A 21,564-nucleotide genomic window follows, 5' to 3' on the forward strand; every position below is an offset into this window, starting at 1 on the left:
ATACTATACACATATATACACACCATACTTTATCCAATGATCCATTGATGAACACTTAATTCCATATCTTTGCTATTGTAAATAGTGCTGCAATAAACATAGACATATGAGCAGGTGTCTTCCGATACAATGATTTCTTTTCCTTTGGGTAAATGCCCAGTAGTGGGATTGATGGATTGACTGGTAGTTCTATTTTTAGTTTTTCGAGAAATCTTTACTGTGTTTTCCACAGGGGTTGTACTAATTTGCATTCCAACCAACAGCGTATAAGCCTTCCCTTTCTTCTACATTCTTTCAACATCTGTTATGTTTTGACTTTTTAACAATAGCCACTCTAACTGGCATAAGATGATATCTCATTGTGGTTTTAATTTGCATTTCTCTGAAGATTACTGATGTTGAACATTTTAAAATATGCTTGTTGGCCATTTGTATGTCTTATTTTGAAAAATGTCTATTCATGTCCTTTGCCCACTTTTTAATGAAGTTTTTCAGGGCTATTTTGTTGAATTGTCAGAGTCTTTTAAAAATTTTTTTAAGGAGGGGTGTTGTATTATTTCCACCTATTGTGGTATTTCCAAACTTTTTTCTATTGTTGATTTCTAATTTAATTTGAGAAATATTTATGTGATTTCAATTTTTAAAAATGAATTGATGGCTGCGCACGGTGGCTCACGCCTGTAATCCCAACACTTTGGGAGGCCGAGGTGGGCAGATCACAAGGTCAGGAGATTGAGACCATCCTGGCTAACGCGATGAAACCCTGTCGCTACTAAAAATACAAAACATTAGCCAGGTGTGGCGGCGTGCACCTGTAGTCCTAGCTGCTGGGGAAGCTGAGGCAGGAGAATGGCGTGAACCAGGGAGGCAGAGCTTGCAGTGAGCCGAGATGGCGCCACTGCACTCCAACCTGGGCGACAGAGCGAGACTCTGTCTCAAAAAAAAAAAAAAAAAAAAAAAGAATTGATAATTACTTTATTGCATAACACATGGTCAGTCCTGGAGAATGGTCCATGAATGCTTTGTTGTCATTGAATGGAGTGTTCTGTAGATGTTATGTAGGTCAAGTTAGTTGGGTTATTCAGGTCTTCTATATCTTTACATTCTTTTTGTTTAATTCTATAGATTAAGAAGAGAGGAGTGTTGAAATTTTCAACTCTGTGGTTGCATTGTCTGTTTTTCTTTTCAAATCTTTCAGTATTTGGGGGCTTTTAAATTAAGTTCATATACGTAATTAATATTGACAATTACATATAAATATAATTATTATTTCTTTCTTGATAGAATAGCCCCTTTTTCATTATGAAATATACCTTTTTGTTTTGGGGATTATCCTACGTCTTAAAGTGCGTTTTTCTGGTACTAATATATTTATCCCTATTCTCTTACAGTTACTGTTTTTATGATATATGTTTTTCCATCCTTTTATTTTCAACCTATTGTGTGTTTGAGTCTAAAAGTTGTCTCTAGCAGACAGAGTATACTTAGATGTTACCTTTTAAAATCTAGTCTAATCATCTTGTCCTTTGATTGAAGTGTGCAGTTCATTCACATATAATGTCATTTTCATATAGCAGCTATTTCTGGACATCTTGGGTTGCTTTTTTGCTCTTCTTTCCTTATTTACTTTCTTTTTTTGTGGGAAGCAAGTATTTTTTGCACTATTTTACTTCCTTTTGTAACTTTTTAAAGTAATTTCTTATTTAGATGTTCATATTTCCAGTGGTTACTGAGATTACAGTATGCATCTTTACCTTATCATAATGTATTTTAAGTTAGTACTGATTTAATTGTAGTAAGATTTCACAATTTTGCTCTAATATTGCTCCATCCTCACCTTGTATTTGGGCTATTTTTGTCATACATTTTGTACCCATAAGAGTTATAAATACAACAATACAGTTTTATAATTATTGCTTTAAACAAATTTTTATTTTGAAGTAAGAGAAGTATTTGTGTGCATGTGCATATACATATATACTATTATTTTATATTTCTCTACATATTTACATTCCTAGTGCTTTTCATTCCTTCCTGTGGATGCAAGTTACCATGTGGTGTTATTTTCTTTCTGTCTGAAGGGCTTATTATTATTATTATTTTTTTTTTTACCATTTCTTGCGTGGCATATCTGCCAGCAATGAATCTTCTCAGTTTGGTTTATCTGGGAATGTGTTTATTTTACCTTCATGTTTGAATAACATTTTAACTGGATTCAGAACTCTTGGTTGGTAACTTCTTCTTCCTCTCAGCATTTTAAGTATGGGTATATATTGGAGATATTCAGCTCCAGACCACCACAATAAAGCACATATCTCAATAGTCACATGAAAATTTGGTTTCCTAGCGCATATAAGAGTTATGTTTATACCATACTGTAGTCTATTAAATGTGCACTAGCATTATGTCTTAAAAACAATGTACATATCTTAATTTTAAAAAGACTTTACCAGTAACAATTGTTAGAGATCATCTGAGCATTCAGCAAGTCATAATCTTTTTGCAGGTGGTGGGTCTTGCCTTGATGTTGATGGTTGTTGACTGATCAGGGTGGTGGTTGCTGAAGGTTGGGTTGGCTGTGGCAATTTCTTAAAATAAGACAATGAAGTTTGCCACATTGATTGACTTTCCCTTTCATGGAAGATTTATCTGTAGGAGGCAATGCTGTTTGATAGCATTTACCGCAATAGAACTTTTCAAAATTGGAGTCAGTCCTCTAAAACCCTGCTGCTGCTTTATCAACTAACTTTATGAAACATTCTAAATCCTTTGTCATCATTTCAGCAATGTTCACAGCTTCTTCAGAGTGGATTTCACTTCAAGAAACCTCTTTATTTGTTCGGCCATAAGAAGCAACTCCTCATCAATTCAGATTTTATCATGAGATTGCAGCAATTCAGTCACATCTTCAGATTTCATTTCTAATTCTCTTGCCATTTATATCACATCTGCAGTTTCATCACTGAAGTCTTAAACCCCTCAAAATCATTCTTGAGGGTTGGAATCAATGTTTGCCAAACTCCTCTTCAAGCTGATATTTTGACCTCCTCCCATGAATGTCCTTCATGGCATCTAAAATGGTAAATCCTTTCCAGAAGGTTTTCAATTTACTTTTCCCAGATTCATCAGAGGAATAAGTGCCTATGGCAGCTATAACCTCATGTAATGTATTATTTTTTCTTTTTTTAAAATTATACTTTAAGTTCTGGGATACATATGCAGAAAGTGCAGGTTTGCTACATAGGTATACGTGTGCCATGGTGATTTGCTGCACCCATCAACTCGTCATCTACATTCGGTATTTCTCCTAATTCTATCCCTCCCCTTGCCCCCCACCCTCCTACAGGCCCTGGTGTACGATGTTCCTCTCCCTGTGCCCATGTGTTCTCATTGTTCAACTCCCACTTATGAGTGAGAACATGTGGTGTTTGGTTTTCTGTTTCTGTGTTAGTTTGCTGAGAATGAGGGTTTCCAGCTTCACCCATGTCCCTGCAAAGGACATGAACTCATTGGTTCCAAGTCTTTGCTATTGTGAATAGTGCTGCAATAAACATACTTGTGCATGTGTCTTTATAGTAGCATGATTTATAATCCTTTGGGTATATACCCAGTAATGGGATTGCTGGGTCAAATGGTATTTCTAGTTCTAGATCCTTGAGGAATCACCACACTGTCTTCCACAATGGTTGAACTAATTTACACTCCCACCAACAGTGTAAAAGTGTTCCTATTTCTCCATATGTTCTCCAGCATCGGTTGTTTCCTGAGTTTTTATCACCATTCTAACTGGTGTGAGAGGGTATCTCATTGTGGTTTTGATTGCATTTCTCTAATGAGCAGTGATGATGAGTTTTTTTTTCATGTTTGTTGGCCACATTAATGTCTTCTTTTGAAAAGTGTCTGTTCATATCCTTTGGCCACTTTTTGATGGGGTTATTTGCTTTTTTCATGTACATCTGTTTAAGTTCCTTGTAGATTCTGGATATTGGCCCTTTGTTAGATGGATAGATTGCAAAAATTTTCTCCCATTCTGTAGGTTGCCTCTTCACTCTGATGATAGTTTCTCTTGCTGTGCAGAAGCTCTTTAGTTTATAAACACCTCTATGCAAATAAACTAGGAAATCTAGAAGAAATGGATAAATTCCTCAACATATGCACCCTCCCAAGACTAAACCAGGGAGAAGTCAAATCCTTGAATAGACCAATAACAAGTTCTGAAATTGAGGCAGTAATTAACAGCCTACCAACCAAAAAAAAGCCCAGGACCAGACGGATTCACAACAAATTCTACCAGAAGTACAAAGAGGAGGAGCTGATACCACTCCTTCTGAAACTATTCCAAACAATAGAAAAAGAGTGACTCCTCCCTAACTCATTTTATGAGGCCAGCATCATCCTGATATCAAAACCTGGCAGAGACACAACAAAAAAAGAAAATTTCAGGCCAATATCCTTGATGAACATCAATGTGAAAATCCTCAATAAAATACTGGCAAACTGAATCCAGCAGCACATTAAAAAGCTTATCCACTATGATCAAGTCAGCTTCATCTCTGGGATGCAAGGCTGGTTCAACATATGCAAATCACTAATCATAACCCATCACATAAACAGAACTAAAGACAAAAACCACATGATTATCTCAATAGATGCAGAAAAGGCCTCCAATAAAATTCAACACCCCTTCATGCTAAAAACAGTCAATAAACTAGGTATTGATGGAACATATATCAAAATAATAAGACCTATTTATGACAAACCCACAGCCAATATCATACTGAATGGGCAAAAGCTAGAAGCATTCCCTTTGAAAACTGGCACAAGATAAGGATGCACTGTCTCACCACTCCTATTCAACATTGTATTGGAAGTTCTGGACACTGCAATCAGGCAAGAGAAATAGGTACTCAAACAGGAAGAGGGAAAGTGAAATTATCTCTGTTTGCAGATGACATGATTGTATATTTAGGAAACCCCAACATCTCAACCCAAAAACTCCTTAAACTGATAAGCAACTTCAGCAAAGTCTCAGGATACAAAATCAATGTGCAAAAATCACAAGCATTCTGATACACCAATAACAGCCAAATCATGAGCAAACTCTCATTCACAATTACTACGAAGAGAATAAAATACCTAGGAATACAACTTACAAGGGATGTGAAGGACCTCTCCAAGGAGAAATACAAACCATTGCTCAAGGAAATAAGAGAGGACACAAACAAATGGAAAAACATTCCATGTTCATGGATAGGAAGAATCAGTATCATGAAAATGGCAATACTGCCTGAAGTAATTTATAGATTCAATGCTATTCCCCTCAAGCTACCATTGACTTTCTTCACAGAATTAGAAAAAAACTACTTTAAATTTCATATGGAACCAAAAAAGAACCCGTATAACCAAGACAATCCTAAGTAAAAAGAACAAAGCTGGAGGCATCACGCTACCTGACTTCAAACTATACTACAAGGCTATAGGTCTACAGTAACCAAAAGGCTACAGTAACCAAAACAGCATGGTACTGGTACCAAAACAGATATATAGACCGATGAACAGAACAGAGGCTTCAGAAATAACACCACACATCTATAACTATCTGATCTTCGACAAGCCCGACAAAAACAAGCAATGGGGAAAGGATTTATTTAATAAATAGTGTGCGGAAAACTGGCTAGCCATATGTAGAAAACTGAAACTGGACCCCTTCCTTACACCTTATACAAAAATTAACTCGAGATGGATTAAAGATTTAAACATAACACCTAAAACCATAAAAACCCTTGAAGAAAACCTAGGCAATACCATTCAAGACATAGGCATGTGCAAAGGCTTCATGACTAAAACACCAAAAGCAATGGCAACAAAAGCCAAAACTAACACATGGGATCTAATTAAACTAATGTATTTCTTAAATAATAAGACTTGAAAGTCAAAATGACTTCTTGATTCATGAGTTACAGAATATGTGCTCTGTTAGAGACATGGAAATAACATTAATCTCCTTGTATCTCTTCATCAGCGCTCTTGGGTGACCAGGTATATTGTCAATGAGCAGTAATATTTTGAAATAAATCTTTTTTTCTGAGCAGTAGGTCTCCACAGTGAGCTCAAAATATACAGTAAACCATACACAAACAAATTTGCCATTATCCAAGTTTTATTGTTCCATTTCTAGAGTACAAGCAGAGTAGATTTAACAAAATTCCTAAGGGCCCTAGGATTTTCATTATGGTAAACAAGCATTTGCTTCGACTTAAAGTCACCAGCTGCATTAATCCCTGACAAGAGAGTCAGCTTGTCCTTTGGAGCTTTGCAGCTGGGTATTGACTTCTCCTCTCTAGCTATGAAAGTCATACAGATGACATCTTCTAATAGAAGGCTATTTTGTCTACATTAACAATCATTTGCTTAGTATAGCCACCTTCATCAATGATCTTAGCTAGATTTTCTGGATAACTTGCTGTAGCTTCTACATCAGCATGTGTTCCTTCACCTTGCACTTTTATGTTATGGAGATAACTTCTTTCCTTAAACCTCATAAACCAACCTCTGTTAGTTTTATACTTTTGTTTCCAGCTTCCTCACCTCTACTAGCCTTCATAGAACTGAAGAGAGCTAGAATCTTGCTCTGGATTAGGCTTTGGCTTGGGGGAATATCATGGGTGGTTTGATATTCTATCTAGACCATGAAAAGTTTTCTCCACATCAATGATAAGGCTGTTTCACTTTCTTATCATTGGTGTGTTTAGTGGAATAGTGCTTTAAATTTTTTTTTAATAACTTTCTCTTATCTTTTTTATTTTTTATTTTTTGCTTACTTGGCTAACTGTTTGACGTGAGGCCCATCTTGGCTTCTGACATGCCTCCTCACTAAGCATAATAATTTCTGGCTTTTGATTTAAAGTGAGATATGTGTGACTCTGTCTTTCGCTTGGGCAGTTAGAGGCCATTGTAGGGTTGCGAATTGGCCTAATGTTAATATTGTTGTGTCTCAGGAAATAGGGAGGGCAGTGGAGAGGGGCAGAGATGGGGAAATAGCTGGTTGGTGGAACAGTCAGAACACACACATTTATCAATGAAGGTTGCTGTCTTACATGGGTGTGGTTCATGGCACCTCGAAACAATTACAATAGTGACGTCAAAGATCACTGAACACAGAGTCACACCACAGATATAACAATAATGGAAAAGTTTGAAATATTCTGAGAATTACCAAAATGTGACACAGAGACATGAAGTGAGCACATGCTGTTGGAAAAATGGTGCTGATAGACTTGTTTGGCATAGGGTTGCCATAAACCTCCAATTTGTAAAAAATGCAGTATCTGCAAAGTGCAATAAAATGAAGCACAATAAAAAGAAGTGCTGCATATCATTTTACTACCATCTGGCCTACAAAATTCTGATGAAAGTTCAGCCATTAGTCATATTTCTGTTTTCCTGTAAGTGATAAGTCATTTTTCTGTTTGTGCTTTCAAGATTTTTATGTCGTATTTGGTTTTCAGAAGTTTGAGTTCGACTATAAGGTATCAAGATTTACTTCTCTTTGTGTATTTGGAGTTTCTTGAGATTCTTGGATCTGTAGGCTAATGTTTTTCTTTTTTTCCTTTCCTTTTTTTTAAACAGACAGAGCCTGTTTGTGTCTCCCAGACTCAAGCGATCCTCCCACCTCAGTCTATGTAGCTGGTTACATATCACCAGGCTGGGCTAATTTTTAATTTTTTTTGTAAAGATGAAGTCTTGTTATGTTTTCCAGGCTTGTCTTGAACTCTGGGACTCAAGTGATCCTTCCACCTCAGTCTCTCAAATTACTAGGATTACAGGTGTGAGCCACTGCACCTGGCCTTTTCCTCATTTTTAAAAAGACTTTTTGCTACTCCCTTTGCTCTTTCCTCTCTTGGAACTCTCGTTTTATAAATGTTGAGATATTGGATATTATACCACATGTTTCTGAGGCTCTGCTCATTTTTCTTCAAGCTGTATTTTCTCTATTCTTTGGTTGGGATAATTTGTATTGATGTGCTTTTATGTTCGTTGATTCTTTCTTCTTTGAACTCAAATCTTCTGTTGAGTCCATCTAGTACATTTTAAATTTCAATTATTGATTTTTAATTCTAGAATTTCCATTTGGATCTTTATTATAATTTTATATCTCTATTGAAATGCCTTCTATTTGCTGAACATTGAATACTGTCACAATATTTTCCTTTAATTCTTTCACTATGGTTGTCTTTAATTCTGTGGATATCCCCATAACAGCACTCTGAAGTCTTTAATTCACTCAGAGTCCCTTTCTATTGACTGCTTTTTTCTTAAGTATGGATCTCAATTTTCTGTTTCTTTACATGTCTACTAATTTTTTGTTGTTGTTGTTGGAAACTGAAAATTTTAAATAATGCATTTAGCAACTTTGGATTTTGTCTCATTTTTCTGAGAGTTGTTGTCTCTTCTTTTCTAGTAACTTTCCGGGCTTCAACTGTGGATCTGCTTGCCCTGGAGTGTGGAATTTCTGACGTCTCTGCTCATTTATTAGCCTGGCTTTCTAAGGATCACTCCTGTGGCTACATAGCTTAGAGTCATCGAGCAACTTTTGCTGAAACACTTCAAGCTTGTAAGGTGTAGTAATCCTACAAAGGTCTCTAACTGCTCAAGTGAAACAAAGAGTCACCATCTGTTGATCAATCCACATGTGAGCTAGGGAATATATTCAAAGTGGCAGCCAGTTCTCAAGTTCACCTGGGCTTTCACTTTCTGCTGGGCTCTTTTAGGTCTCCGCCTACACATGCATGGTTTCCCAATCAACTAGGGATATGTAGAGAGCTTATCTCAGCCCTTCCGTGACGCTCTTCTCCAGATTGTTTCCAGTATCTCCCAGGTAAACTTCTGGCTGATCACTGTTGCTTCATCAGGGATCAAACCTTGAGCTAGCAAAGCTGTAGGTTCTGCTTGTTAATTCCCAACGGCCTCCATCACTTTTGGCCAGGAGAGCCATGGATCTTTACATCTCAGTGAAATCATCTGTCCCATTAGCAGTAAACCTGCTGGTTTTTGCAGCCAGTTCCACAGTGATAAAACTACTGTTCTCACTAACCAAGCTGAGGGCAGGGTAGATAGAGCAGCCTCAGGCAAGGAGGCCACAGAATCATTGCTTTTACTGAAGTTCATGCAGTTTTTCAAAAACAAATATTTCTTAATTCATTGTATGCTGCTGATGATTTCCTGTGCCCTGAAATGCTTGTGACAATTTTTCCAGTTTTATACTTAGTCTTTTGCACAGAGGAATTTCTAACACCTTCATGAGATCATCATCAGAATTCTCTTTTGTACTTATTTTTATCTAAAGGAGCCTAGAGGTTTTAGGTTTACTAAAATAAAGGGCAAAGTAGACTTCTCTGATTACATTTGCATTTTGTTAAATTGCAGGGGTCATTTTAAAAGACAGATTTTTTTTTTTTCCAAAGCAACATTCAGGCAAGCATTTTCTTAACATTGAAGAACAACTGTTTTATAAGCAAAACGTTATGACATTGGAGTGATTATGTTTTCTTTCCAGATTTCCAGTGTGTGAAATCCATGAGAAAAAAACTTGCATATAAAAAACAAAAAGCCATAAACAAACCCAAACTCCCAAAACCCCCCAAATCCCAAAAAACTTGTTCAATTTGCAACTTAATCTTCATCTATTGATTTCCATTATGTATTCATTTCTATTTGGTGAATCACTTTGGAACTAAGTCACATAAATTATCCCTTGTGATATTATCTGGGTGTTTAGTTTGAAGGTTCTTTTTGATCTTTTAAAAGCATTTCTATGTGTGGTAGGTAGAATTATAATATTTCTGCCTCCTGGTGAACACATTTAATTCCCTACTCTGAATAAGGGCAGAACCTGTGAAAATGACTGGCTATCACTTCCACGGTTATATTCTGTTACATGGCAACGACAAAAAGGATTCTTCATATGTAATTAAGGACTCCAATCAGTTTATTTTGGGATAATCAAGATTTTCCTAGATGGGCCAGGCTTATTCAGGGAGCCCTTTAAATATAGAGTTTTCTCTAGCTGATTTTGAAAGAAAGAAATTAGCTATGCTACTCACTCCTTAGGAAGAGAGGCAGACTCTAGTTACTGAGAGTGATCCCTCGCTGATGGCTGAGAGGCAGATGGGACTTCAGTCTGGCAACTGCAAGGAACTGTATTCTACCAACAACCAGTGAACTTGCAAGAGGACCTTAGTGTCAAATCAGACTGAAGCCCTGGCCAACATTTTGACTTCAGCCTTGTCAAAAAAACTCTGAGCAGGGAACTCAGTGATGTTATGTCTAGGCTTCTGATGTGCAAAAACTGTGAGATAATAAATTTGTGTTGATTTAAGCTGATAAGTGTGTGGCAATTTATCACAGAGCAATAGAAAGCTAATACACTGTGAAATCTTTCTTTATAAATGAATCTTCCCTTGAAACACCCAAGATTTGAGAAGTTCTATTTACTTAAGATACAGGTTGGCATGAAATCATTCAGTTACTCAGGACTTTTTGCCTTACAATAGGTTTAATTTCAGGACTTCTAGAGCACAATTTCTATGCATTTCTTTCTTGATTTCCAAAAGAATAGATAATCACACCCTTTTGTGTCCTTGCTATATACCAAGCACAGTTCTAAGTGACAGGCTGTTCGCACCACCCTGTGTAATTCTCATTTTGCAGATGAGGGGAGTGAGGTGGTGCTGAGGGTGAAGCTATGTCCCCAACGTCACATTTGTATGGAGTGACAGAACCAGGATTAAAATCTGAGAGCCCCACGCTCTGCAGCTCTTAACCCCATGCCTTACTATTGCTTCCACAAGCGCATTATAGAAAGTGTGGAAAATTCAGAAAAGCACTGAGAAGAAAATGTAAATCACTAGTAATGTCTTCATTTAGAGACAGCCATATAATCACTATGAACATTTTGGCATTCATCCTATCTAGGAAAATAGCTCGACAGTAGAGAAGTGGGCACATTATAACTTAATGGGGATTTTACTCTGCTTAATGCTTTATAACTTTTTTTTTTCCCTTTTCCGTAACAAATTTTAAAATGTTCTGTATTCTTACCCAGAGTATTAATACATTTACAAAAAAAAAAAATTACTGCCTTTGTTCCTGAAGCACAGCATGCTGTCATCATGTATTCTTTGGGTTTTGCTTACTTTGTGACCTTTCCGCAAAGTCACAGGCCCTCCTCAGAGTGTCTTTATGGTCTTTCTCTTCAGGTTTCGACCTCAGAGCAATCCGGGAAACAGAGAGGCAGACAGGTGGCAAAATATTCAGATGATCAGAAATCTACCATTTATTCTAAAGTTGGGGTTAAATGTAATGATAATTTAAAAATAAAGGTAGGAGATTATGGAGAAGAGAGAGTGTATGGGAGCCACCATGGTAAGGGGCACGTGCAGAGGGCAGTAGCTGTGTTCAGGGAACAGGGATGGTCCAGCTAGATCTCAAGGATCTGCCTGGCCCGTGAGGGTGGAACGTGTGGTGGGTCAGATGCAAGGCCAATGTCCAGATTGCATGACTGAGCCAAGCCCATGAACCCCACCAGCCCCGAAGCTTCAATTGCTGGCACTCTTAGGGCTGAGGACAGAGACCACCTCCAAAGGCTGAGAACCGTGAACACCAGAGTGACGGGTAAGTCCTCCTAGAGAACTTAGATCAACCCTCACAGAGGAGGGAAGGAAGAGCAAAAGTTAAGTTACCCAAAGAAGACAAATTGAACAACATAAATGGCAAGATGAAATGTTTTCTGCTATCAACAGAAACAGTGTCTTATGAACAAGCGTTTAGTTATAGAGAAATAGAGTGAAATTTCTGTGTGTCTATGTTGTGATAATAAATTTTCAACCTTCTGTTGGCTCTGTCTAAATCCTTCCTATTCTTGTCAGTGACACTGTTATTTTATTGCTCACATTGGCTTGAAATTATGCGGCCACCTCTGTCTGTTCATCAATCAAACTATGAAGTCATCTTGGACCACTCTGTGTGTGGTATGCGGGTGTGGAGAGGGGATTATAACCTGACACTGAAGGCACTTTATATTTAACCAAATGTGAGTAAGGGAAAAAGTCAGGTTTTTCTTAACCTTTTAAAAAGCATCCTGAGTACCAAATAGTGCTTTTAAAAAAACCAACATTCCGTGAATTAATTTAAATGTCAATGACTTGGAAACACAAGGATTATTTTCCCCCTAAATCAGCCATGTAAAGAAATACTTTGCAAAAATGAACATGTCTAATTATTTATTCTGCAACATTTGAAAAGTGGCAGAAAGAGGCACAGCCTGTTTAAGCATAGTCAATGCCGCATTTGCTTAGTGTTCAAATGGGACGTACTCTTCAGTGCTAACAAATATGGTACACTGGGGAAGGGGACCTTGGGGCTTTCCACAGCTTCAATCTGCTTTGGGAATACATTTATGGTCACGTCCTCAGATCTTCTGGTTGGTTCCCCACTGTAGGTTGCTCTTTGGGATTGGAGTTGGGGTTGTTTGTGATGGGGATGTAGGCTCAATAGCTCAGTAACTTCCGTGAGGGCTCATTTTGGAGTATCCCTCCAGTCACAGCAATACCCCCACTTCAGTGAGAGCTCATGCCATAAGCCTGGCAGCCATCTCCGTACTTCGAGCTCTCCCCACTCCCACCTGCCCCTTATTCAGTGGACTAAAGACTTAGCCCAAATTCTGTCTGCTGGGAAGTTGGAATTGGTAACCAGAAGGTGAACCCACTTCTGTGGGCTGAACTACCACATACAAACTCAGGGCTTGTGGGAGCCAGTAGTCAGCCAAAGGGTGGAGAGCATTAAACCAGCTGGTCTGTAGGGATAGAGATGGAGGCAGTGGCAACGCACTGGGAGAGAGAACTCTCCGGGATCCTGGCAGCCAACATTTTTTGTTTCCTAGCTTGATTTGTAGGTCTCTTTTCTCCTTTTGATTCTAAAAATCACTCTTGGAAATCTCACAAGCAAATTTCCTCTCTTTTTTTCTTCCTTTTTTTTTTTTTGCTTAACCTAATTGAAGTTGATTCCTGTTACTTGCAACCCCAGGAGTTTCGCTCCTGGTTGCTGTATTGGTGGTGAGGAACTCAGTATCTGGGAAATAAGATAAAGGAACAGGCATATGACAAGAGAAAGTCAATAACTGCAACAACAATTTTAAAATACAGGTCTTAAATATGACACCAAAAATACAAGAGACAAAAGAAAAATTAGATACACTGAATTCCATCAAACTTACTAAATTTTGCTCTTGAAAGGACACCGTTATGAAAGTGGGGGAAGGAAACACAGAATGGGAGAAAATATTTGTGAATCATACATTTCAAAAGAGACTTGTATCCAGAATATATGGAGAATTGTTACAATTCAACAATAAAAACACAAACCCAATTTAAAGAGGAGAAAAATATTTGAGTAGAAATTTTTTTCAAAGAAGATATACAAATGGCCAATAAGCGCATGAAAAGATGCTAACATCATTATCATTTGGGAAATACAAATTAAAACTAAAAATGAGATCTCACTCCACAGCTACCATGATGGCGATAGCAAAATGATGAATAACTAAGTGTTGGGAAGAAGGTGGAGAAATTACAACTTTCATAAACCGCTGGTAGAAATGTAAAATGGTGCAGCTTCTTGGAAAACAGTTTAGCAGTTCCTCAAAATGTTAAAGATGGAATTACCACATGCCCTAGAAATTCCACTCTTAGGTATACGTCCAAGAGAAATAAAAACACATGTCCACACAAAATCTTGTACATGAATATTCATAGCAGAATTATACATAATCACCAAGCAGTGAAAAAAACTCAAATGTCCATCAACAATGAATAAGTGACAAAATCAAGTAGGTCCATACAATGGAATATTATTCAGCCATAAGAAGAAATAAGGTTGATACATGCTACAATATGAATGAACCTTGAAAACATTATGCTAAGTCAAAGAGGCCTGTGGCAAAAGGCCACGTTCTATATTATCCTATTTTTGTGAAATGCCCATAGAGACAGGAAGTAGATGGGTGATTTCCAGGGGCTATAGAGAAAAGGAAATGGGGAGTGACTGCTAAGAGAATTGGATTTTTGCGGGGAGCAATAAAATGTTCTGGAATTAGATATTGGTGATCAGTGCACACCTCATGAATATACTAAATGCCACTTTTACACTTTAAAAGGGTAAATTTTATGATACGTGAATCATATTTCTCAATAAAGTTAAAATTTAAAACAATATGGGAAAAATATATTACCCTGATTTAATCACGTCAACAATAACATAATCACAATTAAAGTGAGGAATCAGCCAAATTTTAACTAGTTATGTAACCTTGAACAAGTTACTTATTTCTGTCTTTGTTTTTTTACCTACCAAATGAGGATAAAGATAATACAAACTTCATAAGGTCATTACATGATTAAATGGGTTAATAAATGTAAGCCTTTTGGAAGATAATTTATCACACAATGTCCAGTAAATGTTGGCAATTATTGTAATTATTAACTTGCAAATGTAATTTGTGTGGCTGAATAGCACCTGCCTGTAGTGACTTTCTCCAGGCATCATTCCAGTTATTCCACATTCAAGTCAGAGAAAAGATGGAAGGTACTACCCTCATGGAGAAGCGCTGGGGAAACCAGTAGCAAAACAAACTTTATGAGTAAGAAACAAATACGATTACTCAACAATAATCTTCATAAAAATGGATGAAACCCAACTAATTCAGTTGACCTTGATGACAAATAGGAAGGAAGAACTTTTTACATGTGTTGGGAAGGTCATATAAATATTTTATGTTATCACGATCTTATAAATGAAGGCAAGGGTATCCTTTTATGATCAAAGTAGGAATTTATGTTGGAATGGCAATTGAAAGACAGCTGACAACTAACAAAAATGAAGCGGGCTGGACCCAGTGGCTCATGCTTATAATCCCAGCATTTTGGGAGGCTGAGGCAGACAGATTGCTTGGGCCCAGAAGTTTGAGACCAGCCTGGACAACATAATGAGACCCTGTCTCCACAAAAATAAAAATAAAACAATTAGGCAGGCATGGTGGTGTGCACCTGTAGTCCCAGTTACAGGGGAGGCTGAGGTGAGGGGATCACTAGAGCTGGACTGTTGAGGCTGCAATGTGCTATAATCGTACCACTGCACTGTAGCCTGGGTGATAGAGTAGGACTTTGTCCTTATTTAAAAAAAAGAAAAAAAAAGATGAATCATTCTTGGTCAGTTGGGATAATCAGAAATCCAGCTGCCTAATCACTTTTTGCTCAAAAATATTTTATGGCCTGGGGTCTTTCAGCAAGCAGGTGAATGCAACAGAATCTTTGAGATAACCGAAGCTTCCTTCTTTGCCTAGCAATATTCAGGTAGAAGTGTTTCTAGAATTCTAAAGTTTCTTTTTTATCCTTTTTTTTTTTTTTTTTTTTTTTTTGAGACGGAGTCTCTCTGTTGGCCAGGCTGGAGTGTGGTGGTGCGATCTTAGCTCACTGCAACCTCTGCCTCCTGGGTTCAAGCGATTCTTCTGCCTCAGTGTCCTGAGTAGCTGGGACTACAGGCATGCGCCACCACGTCCTGCTAATTTATATATATATGTGTACATATATATAAATATATATACACACACACACTTTTTTTGTATTTTTTTGGTAGAGATGGGTTTTCACCATATTGGCCAGGCTGGTCTCAATCTCCTGACCTCATGATCTGCCCACCTCGGCCTCCCAAAGTGCTGGGATTACAGGCATAAGCCACCACACACGGCCTAAAATTTTAAAGTTTTAAACACTCTTTTTGAGGCTATTACTTCACCTTCCCCAGGTGGCTTTATGAGCAGAGTCTGCAGAGCCCACTTTCAAACTGTGAGCCTCTGTCCTGTACTTCATAGTGCTCTGCTGGCTCTCGAATTTGCAATTGAAAGAGTTCTAGAGAAAGGGTATTATCAAGGGCACTAAGGGCCAAGTTCAACATTCATTTTAAAGTATTGTAATCTTTACAAGGCTCCAGGTTCTCATTTTCCTCTAAACTGGACAGTGAATTTCCTGAAGACAGACATTCTAAAAATCCTTCTTCTCCTTTGTCTGTGTATCCCTGGCTCTGAGTGCAGGGTCTTGCATCTTCAGTGGCCATGTGAGGAGTGAGTGCATGGAAATGTTTGGGGGACCGCCTTTCTGCTGGAGGGTTTGAAGGCATATAATCCTGCTTTTTGTCAGAAAGTTGTTAGGGTGTTGGCAACAAATGTAGAGTTAGAAGAATTCAAATCAACAGTTCCTTCTTTTCTTTCCCCTCTTCCACACACTTCTTTCTCTTCTCTCCAGCTGCAAGACAGCGGACCTCACTGCTTCCTGAGATGCTTCCCACATGCAACCCTTTCAGTAGGTACACCCCAGGATCCCCTTTCAGGAGACACTCACTCCCCAGCTTCTGGAGCCATTGTTCTGAAGGATTCTGCCAGCACTAGAATCCCTTGCCAGAACTGTCTCCACCAATGGGAGATATCTCAAAATTACAGCCCTCCTCTGGGGTCAGGTCACATCCAAGGACTGTTTGATGTGGGAATTCCAAGACCTGCACCGACTTCAGGACAACTCTGAAGAGCTATTTTAGTCCTGGATCTCTCAGTGGGATCCACTAGGCCTTCTTTTATGGCTGCAGCACAGTCCGCCTTCTCCCTGCCAATCCCAGTGCCTTCCTCTCTTGCTGGTCTTTTTGCCAAGAGTACTTCTCAATAAACTCCCTTGCACACACATTTCTAATCCTGTCTCCCCGAAAAGCCGACTTCAAACAGTGAAGCACCAAGTTGGTCTGCCTTCAGCCCCTGTCTCAGCACATAGGCAGTGCTCAGTACGTGTTCATCACAAGACTGGACTCCTCCTGCACCCACCTCTCTTGCTATTATGACAACAGGTGAATAAGTCACCCAGGCAGAGTTAGCCAGAAGAAGTTGTGAGTTGCTGGGAAAATGGGTGCTAAATCATCCTCAAACCTAATCAGCAACAGAGTCTCAAAGCTCTCGGGGCCATGAGAATTTGTATGGGCAACCAAACTATACCTCTGTGAATAATAGAGATGACCACACATTTCTTGACTCTCTCCATCAAAATGAAGGGTCTATGCCCCCTCCATTGGAGTCTGGGTGGAGGAACCTGTGAATGCTTTGAGCAATGGAAGACGGCAAGTAATGTTGTGACCATTTCCAGCTCCCAAACTTGAAAGATTGGCAGCTTCTAATTCCTATCTTTTGGAATTCTCTGGGATTCCTAAGCTGCCAAGTAAGAAGGCCTACTACCCAAGATAGCCATGTGTGGGCACTCTGATGGCACTTCCAGATGAGCCAACCCTCTAGCCTCTAGCACCCCCAAGGTGCCAAACATGTAAGTGAAGCTGTTTTTGTCAGTCCCAGATCCATCTATCCACCATCCAAATACCACCTCCTAACCTCAGTCACTCCTGCATGGAGAAGAAGAATCACCAGCCAGTGTTTGAACAAAATTTTCACTGATAAAATCATAATACAACAAAATGGTTATTATTGTAATTTTTGAAGCAGCAATAGAAAACTAGAGCAACCCCATCCTGAAATCTCCCCAACACCTCTTTCTTACCCTCTATGACCTCACTGGGAACAGGGCAGATAAAGGAATGAGTATCTCCTGTCCATTTTACTGAAGTGAAGGTCCAAGGATCTCAGCCCTGACAACGTGCCCAAGCTCAAACATTTAGTTTGCAATGAGCCCAGAAGTAAAACTGATTTCATCTGAGCTTTTCTCGAGTGTATTTCCATTTGATAGGCAGTAGGGTTTTGTTTTGAGAAAAATGAAAAGGTGGTAAATAATTATTTAAGGAAACCAAATACTGGGGGAGGATGATCTCCCAGGCATGGTTCAAAGGACCACACACCTCTGCCTCTTGGTCTCTGGAAAATAAAGTCTTGGGGAATCTGGGTCTCAACTAAAACAAGACTTTGGAGGCTGGGCACAGTGTCTCATGCCTGTAATCCCAGCAGTTTGGGAGGCCGTGGCAGGCAGATCACGAGGTCAGGAGTTCGAGACCAGTGTGGCCAACATAGTGAAACCCCATCTCTACTAAAAATACAAAAAATTAGCCAGATGTGGTCATGTGTGCCTGTAATCCCAGCTACTCAGGAGGCTGATGCAGGAGAATCACGTGAACCAGAGAGGCAGAGGTTGCAGTGAGCTGAGACTGTGCCACAGTACTCCAGCCCAGGTGACAGCGCGATAACCCATCTCAAAAAAAAAAAGGAAAAACCTCGGAAGTAGAGTGCCCCTCCTAACATGTACAATGACCTGAAGCCATGATTTTGAGGAAGTAGGACTAATTCAGATATATTTCCATATTGTCTCCAGAGACAATTCCTAAGTGTCAGAATCTATGTCCAGATTTTCTGTTTGCAGCATGTGGCCACCAGACTTATCCGAGAGTTATTTTCCTGACTTCTCAAGCTAGGACTCTATTTTGAGGTCTGCTCATTGAACAATTACTTACTACTCAGAGTTCTGAGTCTATGCGGCTCCATGGACTGTACCATCTAAATGCCACCACGGTTACAAGGATTCCCATGTTATGAGAGCTACAACGTGAATAGCAAAGATCTTACCTTACCTCCTACTCTCATCCAAACAAACAAACAAAAAAAACCTCTTGGAAATAAAACACTCCATTAACAGATAAGCCAAGAAGCCATATCAGTGCTCAGTGTCTCCAGATGATCGCCATATCTGGATTCTCTGAGAGACGGAAGGAAGCTAAGATGGCTGAGTCCTTACTGTGTGCACATGCCACAGATTTACACGCATGGTCACAATTTCCATGGTATCCCTACGAGATGGGTCTCATTAGCTTCAGTTCACCAATAAGGACACAGAAGCTTGGAGAGGGTTAAGTACATTTTGCAGGTTTCCACAGCCAGCAGGAAATGGGAGAGAAGGGTAGGAGGCGGGCAGTGATTCAAACCCAGATGTGTCTGTATGAGGTCAAAGCCCATGAAAAGCAGTAAAAATTTCAGGTTAAAATAGCCTGAAATAATAGTTACCTATACGAGAAGAAAAAATTCCAATCACCAATGAGGTGGAAGAGTTTTATGCCCAATTTAAACTAGTACGCTTTGTATTCACATAGATGTATGTAGTGCCAATGTCTACTCTTGGAGTCTACATTTCTCTATGTCGGTGAGGTTACTGCTGCCTTACTTGGAATCTTACAACTCTTGATGTAATAAAATATGTGATTTATTATACAAGCAAAGTATTGGACCCCATTGTTATGTCTATATAAAAATTACAAACATATTTATTTACATACCTACACAGGTGTGCCCATTCGAGTCTCTGGGCCTGGACGAGTCATCGTAGGCTGGAGAGGCCGAGGACTGAAGAGACAGGAGCAAGAATAGAGGTGCCACCGTAAGGATTTTCCAGGGGGACTGCATCTCCGAGCTATGCACCCCAAGTGATCACCTGGCTACAGAAGCTCCCAACTGAGGGATGCTGGAGCTGAGGCTGCAGAATCAATTGATCTCTCTCTCCTTCTCTTCCTCACTCTCTTTGACACACACACCCCACCCTCTCACATACACACTTTTCAGTAAGTGTGAAGTGACTAAAAGCACACATAAACACTCACAGACCCACAGCTTGCTCTTGAGAGAGCCACACACGAACAGCTGGAGCGAGTCTCTGGTGTGCAGCTCTACTGAGGTAAAAACTGCAGGATAAAGAAAACCTAAGTTGCACAGTGGCGGCACTTCCGTGCTCCCTGGCTCAATTAAGTCAGTGACCATAAACCCTGTGAGCCTCGAGGCTGGCCGGAACTGATCTGTGGGGTTGGTTAGGAGGCCCTTCCCCTTTCATTCTTGCAAAACAAAACAAAGCTAAAGCTAAAACTGAGAAGAAAAAAGAAAAAAAAAACTAAGCCACAAGCACACAACCCTTTAACAATTTGATCAGCAGCACCCACACATTGTAGAAATTATAATTGATTTTATTCAGAACTTATTTAGTCTTGTTTTCAAGAGCTTTATATGGTAAGGTTGTGATCCTTATTTTGTTGTTAAAGAATATTCTGGTCAAATAATATCTTTCCTCTGGAGAAATTGGGTTATTCCTTGAAGGGTCAAGGCCTTTTATTAGGTGTGCAGAAAATAAGCAGTGCGGAAAATAATGGGCAGTTAGCATGGTGGGATTTTAGATCTAATGAGAAGAAACATGGGTTAGAATTAATCAATTCATAGTTGCTAGGCTGTGCACAATGCATCTTTTTTTTCTCCAGAATTTTGAAGTGCGTTTATATTTCCTACCTGTGGATGATTTGTTAAGAGACTGATTTTCTGCTCTGAAGAATAGAACCGAACACTGTCTTTCTGAGGAAAAAAAAAAAATCAGAACCAGATCATATTTAAAAGACATGTAATCTAAATGCTTCGCTCTAAAATAAGATACAACAAAATCATATGCCATTTTCAGACAAGATAAGAGGACAGGGCCAAAGTACCACAGTCTAGATAAGTGTGGGAGGTCTTGTGATTCTGTTTCTCTCTGCTTAGGCTCTGAGGGCGCTTATTACAAATTTTGAAATATTATAGAAGCTATCTAAATTGTTAGCAATTAAAAAAAATAGCATTTGGAGTAGCAGGTAAAGTTTTAGAGTAGCATCCTTTCCAGGATGTAGGAAATACCAATTTTTATGGTTTGAAGATTTCTTGTACAGTCATTAGTCTTACAAGTACCGATGGGGCTACAATTCCCAAACCTGCAGCAGAGATAGCACAAGTCAGAGTGTTTCCCTAATTACACCCCCAGCCTGATACTGAGGATACCGCTGGGGGTCTTGAGTCACCCATGGGCCTGTGACTTCCTCTGAGTCAAAGGTGCTGCTCCTTCAGTCCTTCACTCTGTGACAAAGGGGAACTCTGGGGTCACTAGGACCACCACTGGGGTGAGGTGTAGAGAAGTTCCAGAGACTTCCAAGGGAAGGCTAAATAAAGGACTGATTAGGAACTCAGATTGTGAAAATGGAAAGACTCATGTTTACATCTCATATCTACTGTTTATTCTGAGTAATATATTAGACCAGTGATGTAACTTCCCCCCTTCGGTGTCTTGTTTTTTGTTGTTGTTGTTTGTTTGTTTGTTTTTTGAGACAGGGTCTTGCTTTTTCATCCAGGCTGGAGTGCAGTGGCGTGATCACAGCTCATTACAGTGTTGACCTCCCCGGTTCAAGTGATCTTCCCACCTCAGCCTCCCAAGCAGCTCATTTCTATTGGGATAATGGTAATACCTGCCCCATTGCACTGCTGGAAGCACTCAAATAGATGATGTATCCAAACTGCAAAGTAGCATGGCTGGAACGAAGTAAGTGCTTAGTGCATCTGGCTATGACCCTAGCGGGAGTGTGATGAAATCTGCACCCCAGGCCAGCTTCAAGAGAATTCCAAGACACCCATGGTAGTTGTAGGCCAACATGTCATACATGGGAAACGGCGAGGACAGGAAAAGGGAGCATTTACTG

General features: G+C 39.3%; 1 protein-coding gene across 7 annotated transcripts in view; it reads right to left on the reverse strand.

The window, feature by feature from the left end:
* Nucleotides 1–19,876, reverse strand: part of AOAH (acyloxyacyl hydrolase) — a 220,240-nt gene extending 200,364 nt beyond the window's left edge. For 4 of the 7 annotated variants that reach the window (XM_026447149.1, XM_026447152.1, XM_026447156.1 and 1 more), the window contains exon 1: nt 19,360–19,876. In XM_026447149.1, the coding sequence (XP_026302934.1) occupies nt 19,360–19,486 (127 nt within the window). In that variant the 5' untranslated portion in view covers nt 19,487–19,876. The remainder of the gene's footprint in view (nt 1–19,359) is intronic. The other 3 variants (XM_026447150.1, XM_026447154.1, XM_026447155.1) reach the window with 1 other exon arrangement.
* Nucleotides 19,877–21,564: the final 1,688 nt, after the last annotated feature.

This window comes from Piliocolobus tephrosceles, chromosome 8, assembly GCF_002776525.5.
Source record: "Piliocolobus tephrosceles isolate RC106 chromosome 8, ASM277652v3, whole genome shotgun sequence".
NCBI lineage: Eukaryota > Metazoa > Chordata > Mammalia > Primates > Cercopithecidae > Piliocolobus > Piliocolobus tephrosceles.